At 51.7% G+C, this 17,256-nt stretch overlaps 1 protein-coding gene across 1 annotated transcript in view; it reads right to left on the bottom strand.

Moving 5' to 3' along the window:
• LHX4 (LIM homeobox 4) overlaps window positions 1–543 on the bottom strand; it is a 42,446-nt gene extending 41,903 nt beyond the window's left edge. The window contains exon 1 of the mRNA XM_066261278.1: window positions 339–543. Within this exon, the coding sequence (XP_066117375.1) occupies window positions 339–414 (76 nt within the window). The 5' untranslated portion in view covers window positions 415–543. The remainder of the gene's footprint in view (window positions 1–338) is intronic.
• Window positions 544–17,256: the final 16,713 nt, after the last annotated feature.

Below are 17,256 nucleotides of genomic sequence, written 5' to 3'. Positions count from 1 at the left end.
GGAGACCACCCCACCCCCGGGCCTGCCCTGCAGCCGGTGTCCCCAAACATCACTCTCCCCAATGGTCCTAGAAAAGGCATGGGCTGGAGATGTGGGTTTCGGTACCCTCGGCTTGCCTCCGTTATGATCTGGAAGGCTTTCACTTTCGGCCCCAAAAGCCAAGAGCCAGGCCCTTCGCTCCTGCCCTGTGACCGCCTCTGCGCCCGGGCCGCTGGCCCCTCGCCCCGCCCGGCCCCTCCGGTCCATGCTACGCGCAGCGTCCGGCCCGCCCCGCACCAGCCAGAGCTGCTGGCTGTCTTGTTATTAAATTAAATCAGCAAGAAAGGGGGTTGTCTTACGTTGCATCGGCACACCAAGCATCTCCGGGAGCCCCTTGACAGCCCCCTCCGCGGGGACAGCTGCGTTCTGCATCATCTCGGAGCAAGAGCCAGCGAGTCGCAGTCTACGGAGATCTCTCTCTCGCTCGCTCAAGCTGGATTCAGAAATTTGAAAAAAATAATAAAAACCCCAGCCAGACCGCAGAAGTCACGGTGGAAGCCGGACCCTCCGCCTCTCCGGGAGGATTCCACAGACTGGCCGACCCCCTCCCCCCGCCAGTCCTCCGTCTGTTTCAAATCCCTTTGATCTCGCTCTCCCGGGCTGGTGCACATCCCGGTTGAGACGCTGTTGCTGCAGCCCTGGCTTTTCTCCCCTCCTCCCTCCCCCGCCCGCGTCCCTCCCCCTCCCCCTCCACCCTTCGTGCGCCGGACGCTCAGGAGGCCGCGGTCACCCGGGCATTTTGATTCATTCACACTGCAGGAGCGGCCGTGACGTCGCTTTCCGCAGGGAGGCCCGCCCTCCAGCCGATACCCCCATCCGGCGGCGAGCAGGGAACCTCGGGAGTAGTGGGGGTCCTGGCGCCCCAAGTGGGGCCCCTCGGTGCCGGAGGGCGGGGCAGCAGGGAGCAGGGCGGGGCCTCCAGGCCGCCCCCACCCCCACCGCTCCCGGCTGTGCGGTTCAGTTCGGTTCCCGAGTATAAATACAGCGGGAGGTCCTGTCAGCGGCAGCAGGTGGTCTGGGACGGCGTGCTCGGGGCTGGCAGGTTTCCGAGGGTCCTCCAGGGGCTCTGGCTCCTGTCCACGCTCGCGTCCACCCCGCCCCCATTGGGACCAGGGGCGGGGCAGGGCGGGGCGGACCCCCTGGTGGCCGGGACCGCACGGCACCGTCTTCCCCTCCGTGCTCTTGGTCCGCGGCTTCTCTCCGCTGGACCGAGCGTTCGGCAATCAGATGATTCCATCCTCCTCCTCCTCTTTTCTGGCCCATTCCTTCCCTGCTGGTGTTCCTAGCCCTTGCTCTCTCCCGGCATCTGGCTGCGGCTGGTGGGCCGGGTACAGCGGTCCTCCGCTCCGCCCGGAACGTGTGAGTCGCGCAGTGGCAGCAGCAGGCCAGGGGCGGCGGGCAGGGACTGTGTGCCGGGGCGGGGGGCGCGGGCCCACGGGGCACGCCCGGCACGTCGCGGCCTGCAGCCCGCTCTATGCGCTCTCTGGCCCGGTCGGGGCCCCGCAGCTGTGGGCGGCAGGGCCTCCCGCGCGGTTCTGCCCGCGATCCCCAGAGACCGCTCCGCGTCGCAGGCTACCACCGCAACCGCGGGCGCTTTGAACAATTCGCGACCTCGTGCTCCGTAGGGTGGCAGCGCGCACACGGACACCTGGGGCTAACCAGTCGACGGGCATTGCTTACTTAATTACAAAACAGATAAACGCTTAAATTCTCAACGCCAAGTCCTGGAGGAAATAAAACAGAAGGCCCACTGCTGGAACAGGTCTAATGCTTGATCAGATACTCGACGCACCGCCTGACTGCAGGCACGGAAAACCCAACAACAGGCCCGCAGGACACAGCAGCTCTCCAGCCCTCGGGACACCCCCGACACCCCCCTTCTGAGTTTCGTTCCAGCGATGCAGACAGACGATGCAGACAGACGTGTCCTCCCAGCCTAGTGGGTGGGGTTCAGCCCGGGTGGGAGGAAAGATTGTGTACCCTCTCCAGCCTTACGTGCGTCCCCTGCTATTTTTTTTCCACCTGACATTGTTCCCAAACAAGGGACACAAGGGTTGGAGAGGGACGAGCATGAGGGTAGGGGGAGATGGCGTGACCGTCTGCGCTTAGAATTTGTCTTCACTGATGTCACAGTAATTTCTATGTCTACTGGCACTGGCTTGGCATAATTTCTTCCCTGTTTACCTGAGAGATGACTCCAGTCCCCAAGAAAAAAAGCAAAGAAGCCCATGACATTTTCAGTTTTTCCCAAAATGTTTTCTACAAAAGTATAACTAGTAAACAGACACGGGGAAATGCCAGCCTCTTTTAGCAACCAAACAGAACAAAACAAAACATCACAGTACACACCTCTTTTTGTCTGTTAAATGACTGTGGGGGTTGGGGGATGGGAGAATTCAGTACCGGTGAAGGTGCTTCAAAACTGGTACTCTGACAAATATTGCCGGTGTGTGTATAAACTCTTAAATCTGTTTGGAAAGCAATTTGGCAATATGTATCAAAGCCATAAAATTTTCATACCCTTTAGCTCATGTAATTCCACTTTTGAGTGTCTACTACACGGAAGTAATATTTGAAAAAATAGTTTCATACATGAAGAAGTTAGTAGAGCATTACGTTTTGGAGAACAAACTGAATACCCAACAAAATAAAAGGTGTTTAGTGAAGTATACTGAATTTGCTTGGTAATATGTTATACAATTATTGAAAATAATTAGGAAATTTAACAACATGGGAATGAAGACTACATTTTTTAAAAGCAGGATGCAATATTGTATGACTATTGGTATGGAAAAAAATGTTAGCAGTTATAATACCCATTGTTGGTGCGGGTGTTCGGAAATTAGAAGAAAATTTCCTGGTGGGAAAACAAAAAGGGACAATATCTTCTGATGGTATTTTGGCAATATGATTTGTAGCCTAAAAATGTGACCCAAACCTTCTAGAAATGTAGCTACAAAAATAATAATAATAATCAAGAATATTTATAAAGATGTAAATGCAAGGATGATTATAACAGTTTTAAAAAGAGAATAATCTACATATCCAACAATAGGGGATTATGAAATAAATTAGAGTAAATAAAATGGAATATTAGGTAGCCATTAGAAAATACAACAGAAGATATTTAGTAATGTTGAGACTTATTAGGAAGGGTGGAAAAAATAATATAAAAAATAAAATTAAGCTAATTTGAAAAAGAAAAGTCTTGATGGAAAACTGTGCTAAAATATAAAAGTGGTTATCTGTACAGTGGAGATTTTTATTTTTTGCTTTTTTCAGTTTCCTCAACAAGCACATTACTTTATAAAACAAAAAAAAGCTGATAAAAACTGTTTCTAAAAATTGGGGGGGGGACTGAAAGGAAAGATATCAAAGTGCTATTCAAAAATGTGTTAGGATAAAAAGTATATTATTGGGGAGATGTATTGTGAAATTCTTTTCTTTTTTCTGTTTCCCAGGTTTTCTGTAAAGTGGTTATATTTTTTTTCAGTAATGTTATTAAAAGATAAAATATTGACATGCTGTGAAATGTAGAGCCTATGTAATTACTTTGATAATTTGGAATTATATATTTTTAAATGCTCTCTGCAGCTCCTGCTTCCCAGATATGAACCTGCCCTCTTTCACAGCACTAGCCCGACACTGGGTGAGGGGCAGCATTACTGTGGTGGGGACTCTCCTGTGCCCAGCGTGCTGATGCAGGGGAGGCCATTGTCACTTTTACACAATGGCAGAAGAGCCCTGGGGGGCCCACCTGGCCCTCAGCCCTGCAACTTGTGGTCAGCAGCCCAGCTGATAGATGCCCTTTCCCCATTCCAGGACTTCTTCAGAGGCATTTGCCTCCTGGTATGAACTGGGTCCCATTCCCAAGGTCATCCACTAACATGGCCTATTCCTTGCAACAATTCAGTAAGCGGTATTATCATACCTACTAGGTAGATGGAAAAACTGAGGCTAGCAGGGGCTAAGCTAGTCTCTGTCCCCAGAGAATGGGGAATAACTGCATCCCGCAGGCAGACCCTGGGGGGGGGGGATCGGAGGGGACATAAACCTCTGTGCTGACTCAGTGGGGTTTTCTCACAGAAGGCCACTCAGGGCTGGCAGATGACCTAGGAGCAAGTCTTCAGAGCTGACCTCAGACCTGTGGCTCTTGGCTATGGTTTGGTTGGAGGGTAGGCACCACAGGAGGTGGCTTTCCCCAGGTCTCAGCTATGTCAGGACAGTCGGTCAAAAAGTCGGTTGAGAGTATCCAGTACTTTCTGGACACTTACACATTGCATTTCTGGGAACCAAACCCAACATGTCAGTGGACCCAATTCTGAGGAAAGAATCTCCAGAGACTCAATTTAGGAAAATGATGATAGTGTACATTAGCCCAGGACTGGGCACTGTTTTCAGAGTTCTCCCACCTATTTTGTCTCATTTGATTTCACAATCATGCCTGGGCTTGGGTATGATTATTAGGAAACAGAAAGGCTAAGTGATTTGCCGAAGGTCACACTGCTAAGAAGTTGCAGAGCCAACTGGAAATTAAACCCAGCCTGTGACTGTCAACCTGGTGCCCTTTCCACGCAGCATGGCAGACGAAAGAGTCTCCTCACCCTCCCATTGCGGGAGCTTCCCCAAGGGGGCGGGTTGGCCCCCAGACGCCAGCAATCCTGAGCCCGCAGACCCTTTTCCCCTGGGGAACAGACTCACCACCCCTGCTCCCCGTCACCCTACCTCCAATCATCTCCTTCTTGTCCTCATTCCTCTCAAAGGCTCTTTGATCATTTGCATTTAGAAACTGTTTCCTTAATTATTCTCCTGCTGTTGGAAACCTGCTCTCCCCTTCTCTGTGGCATCCTTTGATTTATCTCTGTCTGGATAACAGCTCCCCAATTCTCCTTGGGGAATTCAATTTTCATTCATTTTTCTGCTGGGCTAGATTGATATAGACCCTCTGCCCCGGTCCATATTACTCATCCCAGCAGAGAGAGCCAGGGAGACCAACCCTCAGCCCAGCCCCTGGGGAGCCACTGTCTTGTTCAGGGAACCACAAGGAGTTCTCCAATAAAAGGACAGGGGCCTTTGCTCCTCTCCATCTGTCCACCCAGTCCTTCCAGTCATTTGTCACAGGTCCCTTTCGTGAGCCCACCACTTTGTCATTTGTCTCCTTCTCTTCCCAGAACCTTGCAGGGGTCTCTCCCCCCATAAGATACTGATCAGAAGGCAGTTGCTGCTCATCTTAAACCTGCCCTGTGTCCTTGACACAGGAATTTAGGGACATGGAAAAGAGATGGTCCTGTACTTAGGCATCTAACTCTCAAGAAAACATTCTGAGTCAGTAAGTGGCTGAGAAACAGAATCAGCAAAGGGCACGGGGACCCTCAGAGGAAGAAGAAAAGTGACTCCAGCTGACATAGCGCCAGCACTGCTCAAAGTGCTCCAAATGTATTAACTCGTTTCATTTTTCACAAAGTACTATTATTATCTCCATTTTACAGGTGAGAGAACTGAGGCACAGAGAGGTCAAATGATGTGCCGAAGGTTGCACAGGTAAGTAAACAGTGGAACCAGGATATAGTCCCAGATAGTCTGGCTCTATCTTTGCCAGCAGCAGCAACAGCAGCATCAAATAACTCTTATTTGAAGGTCCCTGGACAGGGCCAGGTGGTGGGTCTGTGTAGAGCACATTACCAGGCAAGGCCAAGTGCTTCGAGAGTCACCTGTGCAGCCATCCCGTCCAAGCATGGCCGGTGTGCATGGGAAGCTGGACAATGAATCGGGGAATCAGGTCTTGTTCTAATCTCAGGGTTTATTCTCCTTAATTCCCATTAAAAGTATAGGGTATAATAGATCATTCCTTAATTCATGCATTTATTGAGCATCTAGTGTACGGCAGACCACGGGTGACAATTACCTGGAGCGCCAAGTATAGCCCATCCACAGCTCGCTTTGCTCCAGGATTCCCAGCATTCCTGTGAAACTGTCAGCAAAATCCCCCAGGTGCACCTGCCTTCCTTGAGCCAATGGCAGTTGGAGAGTGGGTTAGCCAACACTGGGTTCTGGGCTCAGAGTCTTGCCTTCAAATATCGACTTGGATACATCCTAATTGGGGTAACCTTTTGTAGTTTCTTTACTTTGCCTTCTCACTGGCTATCTGGGTGGTGGTGGGGGGCTGGATAGTACCTCCTCACCTCACAGATGGTCACCAGAGGCACCTAGGAAGGTTTTCCTTAGAAACGTGGCTGGCATCATTATTGTCCCCCCTCGGTAATAGTTTGCCTGTTTTCCTTTCTCTTATTTTGTTTTTATAGAAAAAACCAGGAGACAAGAAAGTCTCTTGGATGTTTTCAGGTAAAGACCTGAACTTGGGAGCTCTTCTCTCCTAAAAATGTTAATTGGGAAAGAGAGAAGCCCATGATCCTGGGGGCATTTGGGGTTTTTTTCCTCCTGGGGGGCAGAGGAAAACTGCCCTTAACACATGGTCAGCAGCTGAGATCAAGGTGCCAGCACTGCTCCTCGGGTAAAATCTTATCTAGTAAAAAGCTCCCACTCCGTCATGGAAACAGGCGTCTTTTCCACCAAGTGGAGGAGACAGAGAGGTACACCTGGGAAGGGGCTGGGAGAGGGCCCCCCGGGATGAGCCCTCTGATATACTACATCCGAGTCACTTAATCTTACCAACTTCATTTTTCTCATCTGCAAAATGGGGATAACCCTAACCCCCCTATGTTATAGGTCCTTGTTGGATTGGAGATAATGCGTCTAAACCCCAGAGCCATGTTCAACCCACAGAAGACACTCGGATGTCACTCTGGCAGTTGTTACTAACAGTGACCCACGGACACAATGAGATGACTCTGATCTCTCTGCCCGCTTCCCCAAGCAGCCTCTACCTCACACCAAGACACCCAATTTTGTCTTCTCTTCAGAAGCTACTCTGCCCACACAACCTGCAATTTTGTTCTTTTGTGTTTTTGTTGTTGTTTAGATTTGGTTTTGTGTGTGTGTGTGACAAACAGAGAGAGGGAGTAGGGACAGACAGACAGGAAGGGAGAGAGATGAGAAGCATCAAGTCTTTATTGTGGCTTCTTAGTTGTTTATTGATTACTTTCTCATATGTGCCTTGACCAGGGGGCACAGTAGAGTGAGTGACCCCTTGCTCAAGCCAGAGACCTTGGGCTCAAGCCAGCAACCTTTGGGCTCAAGCCAGCAACCATGGGGTCATGTCTATGATCCCACACTCAAGCCAATAATCCCGCACTCACGCTGGTGAGCCCATGCTCAAGCCAGATGAGCCTGCACGCAAGCTGGCAACCTCAGGGTTTTGAACGTGGGTCCTCAGTGTCACAGTCTGATGCTCTATCCACTGCACCACCACCTGCTCAGCCATGTTTTTGTATTTTTGAGGGAGGCAAGGAGAGAGAGACAGAAACATCAAGCTGCTCCTGTATGTGCCCTGACCTGGGAATTGAACTGGCAACCTCTGTGCTCTAGGATGACACTCCAGAGCTATCCAGCCAGGACTTCACTTTTATTCACTTTTTTTTTTTTTTTTTAGAGAAATAGAGAGAGGAAGGGAGAGAGGGGAAAGGGAAGCATTTGTTGTTCTACCTAGTCGTGCATTTTTAGTTGCTTCCCATGTGTACCCTGACCAGGGATTGAACTCACAACCTTGTTGTTTCGGGACAAGGCTCTGAATTGACTGAGCTAATCGGCCAGGGCCAGGTTGTGTTTGTTTTTAAAGCTGACTTAATCTGTAAGTTTATTTGATGAAAGAATTTGGACTTCCAAGGCTGCCCAGCTGAGGCCCTCTCTCCCTTCCCTGTTTTCCCTCTTCAGTCTCCAGGGCTCAGGGGAGGAATCAAGGCAGGAAGGTGGAGCTCAGTCCCAGAGCCGCTCAAGAGGCAGCTAGATGTGGGGAGAAGGAAGGGCAGCAAGTCCAGCCTGGCTCCAGTAAAAATAGCCGCAGGTGTCAAGGCTAACATATTAAACACCCCGTCACGCTCTGGCGAAGGGTTTTTACTGGAGGAGCTTAACTCAGCAAGTTTGCTCTTAGGAATTGACTTATGACCGAAAGATGCGGATGTGTTAGATGTGGGCAGAGATGACAGGAGAAAGGCCCAGTCCAGGAGGGTCGTGCAACGAGAAGTGGTGAGGCCGGGATCAGACTCCCAACTCTGGAAGAGGATGGACTTCAGTGTCCAGCTGGAGTGTGACCTGCTGGGAGCCTCCATGTACAGAACTGTATAGCGGTTAGTGTCATGGCACCTGCCTGATAGTATTGTCACAGGAGGGCTACAGCTATTAGCACAGGGCCTGGCACGTAGACATCCCCTTAGATGTCAACTCTCTTTAGTGGATAAGGATAGGAACTCAGCACCTTCACATCTCTTCCCAGCCCTGGCTCACCGTGAAGGGGCTCGCCCTTGGGTCTCCAAAGTTTTCTGCTTGAAAACACTGGCCCACAGAGAAGAGACCAGGACACCGTGACTATGGCCACTTTTGATGGTCAAGGAAGAAATATTTGAAGAGCGTTGGGGGTGTGTGTAAAGATATGAATCCTGGATCTCTCTCCATCCGAGTTTTGTAGCTGTGAGCAGTGACTCTCAGAGCCTTTGTTCACCTGCGCTAATGGGGCGGGGGGGGGGGATAATCCTCGGACGGTTCTCCTGAGAAGGGGCTGTTGTGAGAGACACTGTGGAGAGCTCCTCGGGCAAACACGCTGTGACTGTTCATTCAGTTCCCCGGCCCTGCACACTGTGCTCCTCAGAGGTACTGTGTACCTGCGTGTTCCGTTAAAGTACAAATCCTGACTCAGCGGGTCGGGAACTGAGAGTCTACCTTTCTAACAAGTAGCCAGGTGACACCTATGCTGCTGGCCTATGGGCCACACTGCGTGTGGGGATGCTCTCAGCCTTTACTCTCTGATACCATAGCCGCTAGTCACAGGCGGCGACTAAGGACTGAAATGTGGCCACTCAGAAATGAGCTGTGCCATAAACGGAAATTACACATTAAATCTTGAAGACCTGGTACGAAGGAAAGAATGTAAAATATCTCATTAAGATTTTTTAGACACTTCTCTCATGAAGACATACAAACAACAAATAGATATATGAAAAGATGCTCATTTTTGCTAGCTATTAGAGAAATACAAATCAGAACTACAATGAGAGACCACCTCGCATTGGTTGGCTGTTATCAACAAGACAGGTAATAACAAGTGTTGAGGAGGTTGTGGAGAAAAAGGAACCCTTATTCACTGCTGGTGGGAATGTAAACTGGTACAGCCATTATGGAAGACGATATGACGGGTCCTCAAAAAATTAAGAATAGAGCTACCATCTGACCCAGCAATCCCCCTACTGGGTGTCTACCCAAAAAACTCAACAACATTGGTATGTAAAGACACGTGCACCCCCATGTTCATGGCAGCATTATTCACAGTGGCCAGGACATGGAAACAACCAAAGTGTCCCTCGATAGAGGATTGGATAAAGAAGATGTGGTACATATATACAATGGAATACTACTTGGCCTTAAGAAATGATGACATGTTGCCATTTATGACACAAGGATGGACTTTGAGAACGTTATACTGAGTGAAATAAGTAAATAGAAAAAGCTAAGAACTATATGATTTCATACATAGGTGAGATATTAAAATGAGATGCATGGACACAGAAAAAAGTGAAGTGGTTACTGGTGGAGGGGGACGAGGAGAGGGGAGTAAAGGGGGACAAATATACGGTAACAAAAAATGTTTTGACTTTGGGCGATGGGCACACAACACAATCAACAGTTCAAACACTATAGAAATGTTACCTGAAACCTATGTACTCTTATTGATCAATGCCACCCCATTATTTAATTTGTAAATTTTAAAATGTTTAAAAAATTATTTAAAAAGTTTTTTTTTAATTTTTTTATTTTTTACACAGACAGAGAGTGAGTCAGAGAGAAAGATAGACAAGGACAGACAGACAGGAATGGAGAGAGATGAGAAGCATCAATCATTAGTTTTTCATTGCGCATTGCAACACCTTAGTTGTTCATTGATTGCTTTCTCATATGTGCCTTGACCGCGGGCCTTCAGCAGACCGAGTAACCCCTTGCTGGAGCCAACGACATTGGGTTCAAGCTGGTGGGCTTTTGCTCAAACCAGATGAGCCCGCACTCAAGCTGGCGACCTTGGGGTCTCGAACCTGGGTCCTCTGCATCCCAGTCCGATGCTCTATCCACTGTGCCACCGCCTGGTCAGGCTTAAAAAGTTTTTAAAACTTCTATAACATGTTGGAATAATAATATTTTGAATGTGTTGAGTTAAAGAAAACCCAGTATTAATTTCACTTCTGTTTTCTGGTAGCCTGGCTACCAGGAAATTGTAAATTACGTAAGCAGCTGGCGTTATGTTCCTATTGGACGGCGCCGTTCCAGGCGTGCACGCACCCCTTTTCCTCCCAGCACCCAGCACAGTTTCTGGCACCAAGCAGAGCACTAAGGAGTGTTTGCTGAGTGAATGGGGGGAGGGTGCTCCCAAACACAGCCCCATGAGAGATGGGCTCCCACGCTGATGGAGACCTCAGCTGCACAAGACGTGGCAGACACAGAGCAGGTGGCTGTGCCTGAGGAATGACCATCTCCCCCTTGCAGTTGACCCTGACCTGCCACCCATTCATTCTCCTTCATGCTCAGCCCGCCCTCTGCTCTTTTCAGGGCTTTGATGGCCAAGAAAAAGAAACCCTGGTGCTCCCTCCCCAGGGGCGGCCAGATAGAAATGACAGTCAGGGGACCTCTCTGCCCTGCAGGCTTCCTGGCTCCCTGAGCACCACCTCAGCTGAACCCAGGGGTGCCGCGCGTGTCCTCTGCTCTCCTCCCAGGGTTCTCTTTGTGGTCCCCACCCCATTTCTACAGTGCATGGACCTGCAGTGACCTCCCCGAGGCCCCCATCACAGCCCGAGGGGGTCTCAGAGAATGAGATGGAAAGCAGTTTCTCGAGGCTCCCCCTCTTCTACCCAGAAATTGGCAGGAGGAAGAAAGGACAGCCCAGAGCCCGGGTCTGCACAGCCTCCGATGCCCGCAGTGAGCAGTCAGGGGTCAGAGCATGGAGTCTGGGAGTACTGGACGTATGGAGGGAAAACCAGCAGAGGTCTGGTGAGCCAAGAGGGTCCTTAGGGTGCTCGGGAGCTTGGGCCCGGGCTCTGTCCCAAAGCACTGGGTCCTGAGCTGGTTTCTGTCCTCCACCTGGCCCGAGTGTGTGCACACATGGTCCCAGACCCTCCCATTTCCATCTCCTTTGCTCCCCTTGGGACTAGTTCCCCTCCAAGCCTCAGACACTAAGCAGGACAAAGAGAATTCTCGAAGCATGTGGACTTACCAGAGATCAGGGGAAGCGTCTGCTTTCATGGTGAGGATGTGACGGCCGGAATGGCTGTCACAGCTGAGTCCAGGAGGCTCTAGAGGAAAGTCAGAGTGTCCGTCCCGTCCAGGCTGGGAGCTGGGGACGGGCATGGAGGGTGGGCTGGGGGCTGCTCCGAAGGAGGAGGACTGGGACAGAGGCCGGAGGAGGCCCCTCTTCTCGTTCCACTGAGAGAAGGTGCTCTGCGCCCCCTTGGAAGCCAGGGATTGAGGGTCTGTCTGGGGGAGGGGAGCAGAGGGGCCGGAGACCGCCGCAGAGAAAATTAAATTGCACTTGAGGGCAAATTCTATTAGGGAATAGAGCCTGTCTCTCAACAGCCTGTGTCCATTTAGGTGATTAGCTCAGCCCAGCACCTCCACCCCAGAGCCTGGTGAGCTCTGCCCCTCAGCCGGGGGTGGGGGGACAGGCCGTGGCCTCTGGGGGCCCCTGTGCCCCTCCTGCCCCCCAGCCTGCCTTTGGAGGACCCTCATCTGACCACTCACAGCCCCCATGCTCTTTGAAAGTGGCCAGGAGAGCACGGAGACCCCGCTGTCCACAGAGGTGGAGATTTACCCTGCTTAACTCTGGGGCAGGGCCAGGCAGGTCAGAGGTCAGGCGCGGGAGAGACCAGTGGACACGGAGCGGTCAGCTGGCTGGAAGGCAGGAAGGATCTGGGTCTGTGGAGAAGGGAGAAGGCAATCCGGTGAGTGAAGGGGCAAAAAGAAAGGTGAGGACACGCATGAGGCAGGGTCTGACTCTGCGCCATTTGGAACCAGGGGTGGGGCCAGAAGAACATGAGCAGCTGGCACTAGAGGACACCACGTGTAGTGATAAAGTGATGTGATGCAATGGCAAGTGGTGGAACAGATTCACGTGAAAGTGGGCAGAATAACAACATGGACCTTGTGTGGCCCTCGCGCTGCTGAAGTAAGTGAGCGCACGAAGAGCTCCTCGAACGCGGAGGGCCGTTATTAGCTCTCAGCGTGTATTCGTGCGTTCACGCTGGCTCCAGGCTTTGGCAGAAGGGTCTAGATCTGCGACTCTGGGAAGGCCCACTCACCGGCTCCCCATTTCCCAGCAACAATGGCCCCAAGATCCCTGATGCGCAGGCCAGTCGCAACCGCCAGACTCTCCTCTGGGCCCTGAGGCCCAACTGCCCCAGAAAGAGATGGCCCCGCCTCTTCTTCATAAGGATCAGTAAAAGCCTGATGTGATTTGCCTCAGTTTTTGACTATAAAATTACTTCATTTGCCTAACATAACTTTTTAAACACTTGAAGTGTATCCCAAAGAGAACAGTGCACCGTTTCCAGAACAAGGAGAAAACGTAAGTACATGCAGCAGAGAATGAGTTCTGAGGACACGGAGGTGGATAAAGCACTGTCACTGGCCCGGGACATGGACAGTCTAGTTAGTGTAGGGGACCCTCCTCTCACAGGCTCTTCTCGGGCCCACTGAGCGCCCTGGGGACACAAAATTACAGCCCCTAGTGAGCTTAACCTTTAAACCAAAGGTTAAACTGTGTACTTACATGGCTGGGGTGGTTGCCCTAGCCCAAATAGCAAGGGATTTGTGTTTTGTGGGGTAGGGCAGGAGACCGGATATCCAGAAAGAGAAGACCTCAAGGGAGGGAAGGAAGAAACAGAGGTGTGCTGGCAACAGAGATGTTTGGTCTCTAGGCTGTGTGTCTATTGGTCATGTTGTATGTAGGGCTGATGGGAAAAGCCCAGGCCTCCTCTGCCCACACCCCACAGCCCAGGCCTCTCTGCAGGATGACTTGTGCCTGGACGTGAGCTCCAGCGGGTCTCTGCCCAGCTATCGGGCACAGGTTTAGCATCTGAAGGCACTGGGTGAGTCCTGGAGGCTGGCTGGTGTTGCCAATGGCCTTCCCTCCTTCCCCCAGCAGAGGCTCCTCAAGTCTCCAGGGCCCAGGCCTCCCAGCCTCGGACATACCAAATAGTGTTGACAAGGCCCCTGCTCCCCGAAAACACCCTCCCACCCACCTCCTTTGCTAGTAAGGACAGGCCCCTCCTGGAGGTCCCAGTGCTCCTCATGATAAGAGCATCCCAGATAACACGCTCCTGCTCTTGACAGGACCTGGGCGCCCCCACCGTGTTCCAGCCACCCGGTCATGGGGACCTCTCGGGCGACTCTGAGAAGGCCCCAGACTGGTTCGCTTCACTCTCCAAAAGTGCCTCACTTACAGGAGGCCTCAACGCCAGAGACCTTGGGCAAGGCACTCAACCACAGACAAATGGAGAGCACTGCACTCAGGGTTGCACGTGAAACACTGTGCTTAGACCCTGGCCCTCAAGAGTTGCTCTGCTGAAGGTAATTAAGGTTGTTGTGAAGTCCTGCCCGGTTCTCTATACACCTCCTGATGGTGGAGAGTAGAGAGGCAGTGCCGGTCACCATTACATCCCCAGCTCCAAGGCCAAGGCCCAGCAGATGATGGCGTCTTCATGAACATTTGCTCTATGAATGGACAGAGGAGTGAGTTTAGAGTGAGTTTGTGATGGATCCCCTGCTAGGGCCCAGGAATGAGGAGGAGCCGAAAGTCTCCTCCCTGCCAGTGGAGTGGCCTCGGTGGCTGTCAGGCCTGCTTAGGCTGTCCGACCTGTCATTGGTGTGGTCACTGGCTGCATCCTCATGGTTACAGCTGTCAGGGCCCCGCTTCCCTCTCCCCCTAATCGGCCCTGGCTTTTCCTGTACTTCCTGCTCTCCCCGGGGCATTCTGCAGACTCTATTACATAAGGCACGACGTCCCTGTGAGGAGAGCTAAGGAAGAAAGGGAAAACCTGGGATGATGACCTGGACCCAAGAGACACAGGAAAAGCCACACAGATGCTTCGGCCGCTGTGGCTGGAATGAGGCTGGGGGTCCCTGCCTGTGAGCCCGCAGTGTGCTGGACCAGGGCTCCGACGCTGCTGCTTCTCTAGTTCCCAAGGGCTGGCCCCTCCTAACCCCACCTCCGGGCCAGACCCTCAGACTGGAAGCACCTGAAGGGACCCCTAGCCCAGCCCGTTCCTGCAGATTTCTGTCTGTGCACCCCTGCACTGCGGGCACCTGGCCTCCCTGTGAACACGGCAGCTCACCAGAAAGGGTCTACCAATGAGCAAAGTTCATGGTGCTTCTGAGAACCTAAATGCTTTTTTAAAAATACCTTTTGGGTCTGAGCTGCAGTGGCACAGTGGATAAAGCATCAACCTGGAATGCTGAGGTGGCCAAGTTAAAAACCCCAGATTTGCCCAGTCAAGGCACAACTACTGGAAGTTGATGCTTCCTGCTCCTCTCCCACCCTTTTCTCTTCCCCTGTTCTGTCTCTAAAATCAATAAAATAAAATCTTTCGCCTGAGCTGTGGTGACGCAATAAATAAAGCGTCAACCTGGAACCCTGTGGTTGCTGGTTCGAAACCCTAGGGGTGCTCGGTCAAGGCACATATGGGAGTTGGTGCTTCCGGCTCCTCCCCCTCCTAAAATGAATAAACTAAAATCCTTAAAAAAAAACCCACGTTTTGGTATCTTTCCTCTCTGTAGGATGCTGAGTGCAGGGCAGAGCGAGCCTAGGCAGCCTGGGGCAGAGGAGTTCAGTCCCAGCAAAGTCAGGAAGTGTTTTACTCACTGGTGAGTGTGGAGGCCATGCATCCATCAGCCACTAACGGAGCAGCCAGAGTGACAAACAGCCACAGGGGTGGACAGGCTGCAGCCCTCCCACAGAGAGGAGGAAGGAGGAGGGTCTGGGAAGGCTTCTCAGAGGAGGGGCCACTTAGAGCAGCAGCAGTCTGGGGGGAAGGACTTGGGGTGAGGGGTAGGGCGCACACAAAGGCCCACGGAGCGGGACAGCCTGAGACCTGGGGCCCCACAGGCCCCACTGACAGGGTCCTGGCTGAGAGGAACTTGCCCCTCAGGCCTGGACTTTTCACACCAGGGACACCTGGATAAAAAATCCCCAACACTGTGCCCTCTCCTGTTAAAACCCCCCACCATCCCCTCCTGCCTTCAGGATCTTGTCCAGACTTCCAGACTGTTCCTTCAGGCCCCTGCTCTGGCTGGTCTCCCCCCCCCCCCGGCCCCATGCTAATATACTGGGGAACCCCTGCTCTTCTTGCTTGACCCGCCTTCCCTGCCCAAAGACGAGGTGACCCCAGGGACCCAGAGCACCCCAGCCATTCAGAGGGGCATGTATCTACAGGCTGAATGCAAGGGAACCCTTTCCGCGTGGGTCTCCCTTTAAGGCCCCACGCCCCTTGAGAGCAGGGCACAGGTAACTGTTTGTCTGGCATGTTACTGCCCCTCCGGAGAAGCCCACCCAAAGCTTTCCTCCGGATGGGGGACAAAGTGTGAGGACCAGCACTCTTTGCCCCATAGTCTGATAGCCAGTGACCGTGGCCTGCTCTGGCCAGTCCTCCATCCTCCAAAACACATATACACAGTATTGACTCTGCCTTCTCAGCCACAGAAACAGGGCAGTGGGGACAGTGAGGGTCGCTCAGGCCACAGGCTAGACACAGGAAGGCACTCTCCCAGGGAGAAACAGAACTTGCCCCCCTCTCTCCCAGCGCCTGGAGGCGACAGCTTCCTTCAGCTGGTAATCCACCATGAAGGCCGCATTTCACACTTGTCATCTGGACTAGGCCTGCGGAAGGGCTCCTGGAGGGTGAAAATTGGAACTCGTCAGGGTAATTTGTCCGTTTTACCACACACACTTTAGGGCTGGTGGCTGGCCGCGAAGGGGGCTGATCTCAGAGCCGTCAAGTGTTGGAACCCCTCACCCTGGGTGGGGGAGGGTCTGGCCTCTGGCCTGACAGTCGTTTGTCTGCAGTGTCATTGGATTTATTCACCTACTAGCTCTGTCCCCTCCTGATCGGGGCATGGAATGCCCTCTGCCAGGCCTCCCCACAGCGTTGTCATTGGGTCTACATTGGATGATGACAAGGGCAGTTTCAGATGTTGTATTTTCTCCCAGCCTGTACTCTCTCTGCTCACTGGCCTATGGCAGTGGTCGGCAAACTAGTCAACAGAGCCAAATATCAACAGTACGATTGAAATTTCTTGAGAGCCAAATTTTTTAAACTTAAACTATATAGGTAGGTACATTCCTTATCGAGGTAGCACCCGCACGTGGTATTTTGTGGAAGAGCCACACTCAAGGGGCCAAAGAGCCGCATGTGGCTCACAAACCAGTTTGCCGACCACTGGCCTATGGGACCCTCCAATAAACAGAAATTCCCCATTATGATGTTGGTGCATTTTGAGTCTTAAGAAGTGCTATCCCACTGCTATGTTTCAATGATATGCTCCCAAATCTTTTATTAGCTTTATCATGTTTTTGTCTTTCATGTTGAGGTTTTTCCCTCCATGCCGAGTCCATCTCTGGTACAAGGCAGAGATCCAGTTTTCTTCCTCTCCATATACTGAGCCAGTGTCCTCATCACCGACTGTCACATCGATTCATGATGCCACCTTTATCAGCGCTCACACTTCCATATGTTCATGGCTCTGTCTTTGAACTTTCCCTTATTATCCATTGGTCATTTGTTCCTATGGTAAAATCACACTTTAAAAACTTACAGTGCAAGCCCCCTACTTTTCTCTTTTTCCCCCAAAACAGATTTAGCAATTGATGCAAGGGTCTTCAAGGTGTAGTATGAGGTGTAGAGAACACCGTGCCAAATGGTGTTTAGAGTATGTGTCTTACTTGCACAGAACTTGTCTGAAAGGACACTCGGGGAACCAGCAGTGCCCCTGGCTGCCCGGGAGGGGACCTGATTGGCCGGGAGACGCAGGGAGAAAGACAATTCACTCTGTCCTTTTTAATTTTTGAATGCC

Source organism: Saccopteryx bilineata, chromosome 2 (genome assembly GCF_036850765.1).
Source record: "Saccopteryx bilineata isolate mSacBil1 chromosome 2, mSacBil1_pri_phased_curated, whole genome shotgun sequence".
In the NCBI taxonomy this organism is placed as follows: Eukaryota; Metazoa; Chordata; class Mammalia; order Chiroptera; family Emballonuridae; genus Saccopteryx; species Saccopteryx bilineata.
The sequence above is the reverse complement of the archived record's forward strand: the minus strand, read 5'-3'. Positions and strand labels throughout refer to the sequence as shown.